Genomic DNA, 7,518 nt, shown 5'->3' with positions numbered 1-7,518 from the left:
TCATAATACATATTCATGACTATTAACTAGCTATGTATTAGCTATCCAGCTTGGAACCTGAGCGTTACATTTACTTGTCAACTGTAACCTTTGAAATGCTCATTCATGTTATTTCCCCCGGGGGAGCCCCAGGCCCTCTGGGGCGCCGGGTGCCCAGAGAACACGACTCACTCCTACTCATGATGACCTGGCTGCTTCTCAGCACGGGGCCGGTGACCCCCCCGGGCAGCATGACCCCACCTGGGAAGGGCCGCGGCGGGTGAGCCCCAGGGCAGGGTGTTATTTCTCTCGCTCACACACTCACAGCCTGACTCTCAGACGAACCGCGCCTGACCCATCCGCGGCCCATGTGAGCCAGGGCACGGGGAATGGGAACTCCCCGCCTCCCCTCCGCAGGTGAGTGAGCCCCGCACGGCGGGGTGGGGTTCCCATGAATTCCCCGCGGGCTCCGGGTGCTGACCCCGCGGGGATAAAAGCGACTGCGGGGCGCTGCGGTGGCTCAGAGCTGAGCCGAGCCCAGCAGCCCAGCACCAGCCTCCGCCGCCAGCCCGGACCATGAGCCGCCCCCGGAGCTTCGCCCTCGGCCGCCCCCTGCTGCTGCTGCTGCTCGTGGCGGCCTGCGCCGCGCTCTGCCGGGGTACGGGGCTCGCTGCGCCGGGCTGGCCTTGGGATCCGGGCTGGGGGAGTCTCGCTTCCCACTGGGCCTTGGAAGGACGGCTGGGACCCAGGTGTCCGAGAGCCGGCCGGATGCGGAGGGTGTCCGGGGTGGGTGGATGGGACCCAGGTGTCCGAGAGCCGGCCGGATGCGGAGGGTGTCCGGGGTGGGTGGATGGGCCCCAGGTGTCCGAGAGCCGGCCGGATGCGGAGGGTGTCCGGGGTGGGTGGATGGGCCCCAGGTGTCCGAGAGCCGGCCGGATGCGGAGGGTGTCCGGGGTGGGTGGATGGGCCCCAGGTGTCCGAGAGCCGGCCGGATGCGGAGGGTGTCCAGGGTGGGTGGATGGGACCCAGGTGTCCGAGAGCCGGCCGGATGCGGAGGTGTCCGGGGGGATGGATCGGGCCCAGGCTGTGGGACGAGGGGTGTCCCCGGCCGCCCCCCTGCAGAGTATCTGGCCGCCGGCAGGAGCTGAGTCTTTCTCCCCCTCCCCTGACAGGGGCCCCCGGGGCCGTCGAGCTGCGGTGCCAATGCGTGCAGACCGTCTCCGCGGTGATCGCCCCTAAGCTCATCGCCCTCGTGGAGCTGATCCCCGAGGGGCCCCACTGCGGGGTGCCAGAAGTCATGTAAGTGTCCGGGCCCTGCTGCCCCCTCCCAGCCCGCGCCCCCTCCCCGCCAGCCCCGCGCTCACCCCGCTCTCCCCTCTGCCTCCCCGCAGAGCCACCACGAAGCAAGGCAAGAAAATCTGTCTGGAGCCCAGCGCGCCCTGGGTCAAGCTGATCCTCACCAAGATCCTGAGCAGGTACCTGCCCTGGGGGTGTTCCGGGTGCTCTAATCTGGGCGCTGCCTGTTGTCGCAGGGGGTGTATCGATTCAATGAGCCGCCCAGGGGGCTAAAAGGAAAAGGTGACTTGCTTCCAGCAAAAACAAACCGAAATCCCAGGCTTGGCTTCCTCATGGATTTAGCAGCCCAACCTGGTGCATTAGCTGGGAGCAGAAAATAGGGTCTGGGCTGGCCCAGCGAAGACTGTTCTTTACAGAAATGTTTCCCCTCCACTTAATCGGCTGCCATCATTCCAAAATTGTCCTGTGACTTGATTCAAGCTTATTAAGAGGGGAGCTGGATTCACCCTGGGAGAGTTTATGAGATGTCTAGCCTTTACAAATGTTGTGATGAGCTGCCCTGTATCATCACATGCAGCTTGATATTGGCTACCAGGTTCTCCAAAGCCATGATATAGACAGGCAAGATTTTTCTCCCACCACTGTGCTGGATGAAAAATATTAACTACATTCACAAAACAATAGAAAGAAAAGTAGGAGTCTTACAAATCAGGGCTTTCTATTAATTTTCAGATATCTCCAAATCTGATTCGTGTGATTTCTTATGATTTAAAGAGCCCATTCCAGCAACCTGGTGCTGGACCCAGTTCTGCAAACTCTTACACCTCTATCTTAGTTACTAGCTTAATGAATACAATTACAGGCATATTAGCCTGTGCATTGCAGAACTGGGTCCTAGATTGCTTTCTTTGATGCTACACTAACCTTATGTATTCCCGTTCTGTTCCAACACAAATGAAGGTAGTTTTAATGGTGGGGATTAGCATATCTATATTGGTAGAAATTCATTTCCTAAAATTGACCTTATGTCTCTTGTAAACATAAAAACAAACCAAAAACAAAGAACCTTTTAATATCCAAGTGACTTGTCATCCATTCCCATTTGGGTCCAGATTCTGCCACTCTTACCCATCCTGTGTAGTATCTCATTCCCCCAGAAGTATCACTGAAGTGGGCTAATACTGGTTCATGTTACCTATTTCCCTTTGTCAGTCTGGCTGACACAACCTTTACCAAATAAGGGACCCCATGACTTCCATGTGAGAAAGCCTGGCTCCGAAACACTCATTGTTCAAAGCAATATATAGCTGAGGGTTATCAGTCATTTTGGAGTTCTCCTTTCAGTTTTCAAAACACTAAGTGCTGAGATAACCCCATTCTTAGCAAAAACTATTTTCCTTTAAAGCAAGTCTGAGTCTTATCAGCTTGGCTGAGTGGATAAGTGCTGATCTCAACTCATTTCATTTTCCTTTCAGTGCAACATCAAAAAAATAATGAAGAAAACCTCTGGATTTGCCTGCCAAGAAAATGAGCCAGGGACTGCAAGAAAATAATTTTATCTGTGGGTCACACTGAATTTGTGCTCATCCTATTTATTAAATATTTGTTTGTAGTGCAGCAAGATTGTACTGTATTTATTTAACTATTACAGCGTGCTTTGTCAGTAAGGTGGCTACATTAACTCCTCACTCAGAGGAAACACAATCAGAAGTAGGATTCATTGTGTGCTGGTAGCATAGTATGCTTTTACAAGCCTTCCTCTTGTGGACCACTTCAGAAGATGACCTTACGGACACTCCCATCCCAACACTCTGATGATGTCCACGATTTGCTTATCTTTCTGCACACCATCAGGAAGAGCTCTGGACCATAGAAAAGAGTTTCAGAACCACTGTATTCATGTATTTCATGAAGGCATCCACTGTCTCCAGTGTAATACATGACATCCCAGTGTTCAAAAGTAAGAGAGGGATTTTCGTTTAGATTTTCATTTTTTATACAGTAGCCAAGGGAAGACAATTTGGATAGCTAATCCCCAAAACATCTGATCAGTTATGTTCCGCACACACGCCTGACGGTGATAGGAAAAATCTTTCCTAGCTAACAGAGCAGAGTTTCTCACACTGGGGGTCCTGACCCCAAAGGGGGTCACCAGCCTATTGCCGGGGGGTTGTGAGATCACAAGAATGTCAGTGGGGGAAAGAGGAGCTGGGGGTGGGGGGGGGGGGGGTTCAGCAGCCACTGCTCTCTGGCTGCTCAGTTCTCAAGGCAGTGCCGCCACCAGCAGCAGAGCCGTGAGGGTGGCGATAGCATGAGTATTCCCCTGTGGGTCTGTCCAGTAATTTGCTGTCACCTTTTGGGGGAGGTCGTCACAGCCTGAAATCTTTTCAAAGAGGGGCCCAGCACAAAGAGAAGTTTGAGAACCCCTGTCATGTGGGAAACCTGCCGGAGAGGAGAGGCTTGATCCTGACTCCAGTGGGAGTCGGACAGAGCCCAGAGTGAACCCAGCGGTCGTTTTTTCCCATCGGCTTCAAATTCACCCTCCCCCAAAGAAAAGCTCGTGGACGGACCTTGTTCCTACACGTGGATGTTGCTTCTGTCTGTTCTCCAGTGCTCAGATCTTAAGGGAGTGAGTGTATGTTGCTCCCTGCAACCTTAGACGGGCCATGTCCTTTACGTGTGGCACAGTGTCAGGTTTTCTATGAAAACTGCTGTGGTGCCGATGAAGGGTTCATTTATTATGGACCGAATTCTGTCTTTGGGCCCATGTGCACAATTTCCCCTCTCCTTGTCCCTGTCTCTGCCCGGCAGAAACATCAACACTGCAATGAAGTGGAATCTAAACTAATATTATCAAGGCCAACTGTTGCAATCCTTACTAGTGAAAACTGACATTCAGATGAGGAAGGACTTTAGGATTTGGCCCCAAATGACTGATGGGATCCCTTTTACGCAAGGGCATAGTCATTAGGACTGTGACGCTGGTAAGCCAAGGGCCAGCTCCGGCCAGGACCGAGTCAGCTGAGAACTGACAAATGCAGCTGGAAGCCAGGCCAAAAAGGTCAATGTATAAGAATTGTATAAATGTATTGTTCAATGTACCAGAATGTATTTGGGTGAAAACTAATGGGATGCTACTTGCATTATTTTCACTTATGTGTATCACAAGGAAAGGTTCTTCATCTCTGGACTGTATTCGAATAGGGCAGAATAACTGAACAAGAAGAGGGAGATCCCCAGAGTTATTCTGGGTAGCCCTAAAAGGCTTCTGAGAAAATGGCAGATCACTACATCTCTGCTACCATTTGAAATTATAGACTGTGACTAACCTGCACATAGGTTTGTACCTGCTTTAACCTCTCAATAACTCTCATTCCTTTTTCTTAGCTAATCAACCTTTAGTTAGCTTACTACAGAATTAGCTACCTGCATTGTCTCTGATGTGAGACTAGGATGCAAATTGACCTGGATGAGTGACTGGTCTCTTGGGAGTGAGTGTTATCTGGAATATTTTGTGATTTTTGGTGTAAGTGACCATTTACCACAGAGCACGACTTGCCTGGGTCGCAAGACAGACACTTCAATAAGGGGACTGTCTGTGACTCCATTATAAGACTGCTGTGGTACTTTGGGAGTTCACATTTGTTAGTGGGTTGGGGCAATCTAATTATAGAACATACCACCAGTTAGGGGTGTCTGCCCTGCTTTTGACAGTCTGCCCTGAGGCAGGCATTCATGGTTATGAGTCGCTCCAGACAGCATGCCAAGGACTTCAGATGGTACAATTTAAAAAAAACAAAGAAACAGAATTGAAATTTACATAATGCCATTTCTGAATCTCTTCTTCTTCCTGCCCTTGAATTCCTGTCCTGTTTAGATCATCTGATTTCCAACTGTAAACTCTGTAAGGCAAGGCCCTTATATTGCACACATTTTGTATTGTATCTTGCATTTTAAAGCACTAGGTTATTATAGCAATGCTTACAAAATGTGGAAGAAATCTAATCACCTTCTAAGAAGAATTCACCATAGTCAGATAACGTGGTCCCTTTTAAAAATTGCACCAGAGCATAAATATAATGAAAGATTGTTGCAGGAATGTTTTGGTGATTAAATGGACTTTTTGATTCTGGAATTTCCATTGTATGATCCTTGTAGGTTTATTCAGTTTTTTTAAATAAATAAATGTTTCCTAAAATTTACCTGGCCTTTATTTCCATTCATTGTCATATATTACATATCTTGGTCTTAAATTATGCACGCAATTAAATCCTGTGAATCTGACCAAAGGCTCAGCTACGCTGCCTAAATTTGCACTGTTACGGCGTTATGGGCCAGAGCGTTTAGGCTGAACTTCTAACCAGCTCACTGGGAACTCTGCACTCAGTGGTGGCACGGTTGGGCCCTATATTGCTAAAGTTCCATTTAAAGGGAAACAAAATGAACTGGGAAGGTGATACTTAACAACAACTAAATTATTAGGAATATCCACCTCCCTCTCAAAGATAAATTTGGTTACAAGCATGAAAAAGAAATAACCTCCTGTCTCTGAAATAAATATTAAAAGTAAAGTTTGTAACCACTCCATCTCAAAACATGTTCCCAGATGTAAATTGTGAGTTAGCATGACAATTTATCTTATATGGAATGGGGAAAAAAAGAGGATTCTTGCATAAGTCAAAATAATTTCCAGGTCAAATCCTGATTAGATGGGCCTTTACTTTAGAGAAGTAGGGGAAAGCACATTACAAGGTAGCGCCTCACTGTTCTTAAACCGAATGGATCACCTAAATTGGAAAGGCACAGAGGAAGTTTGGGTCTGGTCCTATTCAGTGGACAGAGGGAGATAAAGACCTGGGGAAAGCCTGAATCCAAGGGAATTTAAGGTGAGTGAAACTACAGGTGGTCTAAGTATGATCTCAGCTTTCACCAGTGGGGTACATCAAAGGGAATGGAGTTCAGAAGTGAGATGAAAATCAGATCCCCGCTGTCTCAGAAGGCCCGGAAACTTATCTGCAATTCCAGCTCTCCCACCTACACCCATGCTTCCGTTCTCTCTGACACAAACACTTCTAATGCTGCACCCAGTTCAGCAGAGCTTTACTTTCCCTCCCTGAGCCACAAAGCATTTTCTCTAAATAAGTCCAACTCCTCCATATAAGCGAGGTTGTTAACAGAACTGGCTTTGGCCAGATCCAATATGAATAAAGGAGGGGCAAACTCTGCCTACGCATCTCAACCCTGCCATGCAACACACCTGCTCTTCAGGCTGACTCTCTCCGGAGCAAACCACCAGCTGTGCCAAATTACAGAGTGGTTTCATAAAGTGGGTCAAGCAGCCTCCCAGGGCTTCTGACTTGAGGGGGTTGTTTTTCATGATGTAAAGTTCACTAATTTTAGAACCCAATTAGCAGTGCTCATGGGATTGTCTCCTGAATCATTTGTTCATAAACTCAGGGCAGCCAGACATTTGACTGTCCCAACAGGAAAAGTGGCCTATAGACAAGCTAGTCTAGCAGTCTGCCTTCATTACATCACTGGTTGGCAATGTCACTGTGTTTACTTTTCAGGTATCTGTGACATCTGTACTGTCTTTTGCTGTACTGTACATCGTGTTTAACACTAATGAATTAGGGGAACAGACTACATTAAATCTTTGGAAGCGATTGTCTTCTTGTTTGTACACTACCTGGCACAATGGGGTGCTGGTCCATGATTGGGGTTCCTAGGCTTCACCTCAGTACAAATAATTAAGAGTCAGGCTGTAAGAGCCATCTCCCCCAGAAAGTCCCTGCACTGGAGGAGGAAAGGAGTATACACCGTATCTCTCTATTCTTGAACGCATTGGCCAAGGAAAGACGAGCTGAACAGTAGAGGACAGACACTTTGCAGGCAGTTCTGTCCATCAGCAAGAGAGGAGGGATGCAACAGGAGAACATGGATACCACTTTAGGGACCATCCTGTGAAACAAGACAAAGACCTTCAGTGAAAGCAATGGTCTAACCACCGCAAGGGAGAGAACACAATAGAGGGGGCTGTAATAAGCTGTGTGGCTGCAAACGACAGACCCTGCCGGCATCAGCTAAACGACACGCAAGTCATATCCCAGACTGAAGCCAGGAACTTTGACTTCAACACCACAAAGCCCCTGCCTCTGGTAGCTAAAGCAGAGCGTTGGTCAGCTGTGGTGTTCATACTATGGATTAGGCCTTCTGGGGTAGCAGTCACGAGCGAGCGACATA

The 7,518-nt window shown here is 48.6% G+C and overlaps 1 protein-coding gene across 2 annotated transcripts; it reads left to right on the top strand.

Annotated features, from left to right (window-relative positions):
• The first annotated feature begins 306 nt into the window (after nt 1-306).
• LOC140909921 (growth-regulated alpha protein) lies at nt 307-2,840 on the top strand. 2 transcript variants are annotated; one of them, XM_073340011.1, is made up of 4 exons: nt 307-396; nt 1,152-1,278; nt 1,371-1,454; nt 2,751-2,840. In XM_073340011.1, exons 1-4 carry the CDS (start codon nt 369-371, stop codon nt 2,767-2,769), a joined length of 258 nt encoding a protein of 85 aa, XP_073196112.1. In that variant the 5' UTR covers nt 307-368; the 3' UTR covers nt 2,770-2,840. The 2 variants fall into 2 exon arrangements, with proteins under 2 accessions (XP_073196112.1, XP_073196111.1); XM_073340010.1 differs by lacking the exon at nt 307-396 and adding an exon at nt 503-637.
• The last annotated feature ends 4,678 nt before the right edge of the window (nt 2,841-7,518 follow it).

The sequence above is a fragment of the Lepidochelys kempii genome, chromosome 4 (genome assembly GCF_965140285.1).
Source record: "Lepidochelys kempii isolate rLepKem1 chromosome 4, rLepKem1.hap1, whole genome shotgun sequence".
Classification (NCBI taxonomy): Eukaryota; Metazoa; Chordata; order Testudines; family Cheloniidae; genus Lepidochelys; species Lepidochelys kempii.
The sequence above is the reverse complement of the archived record's forward strand: the minus strand, read 5'-3'. Positions and strand labels throughout refer to the sequence as shown.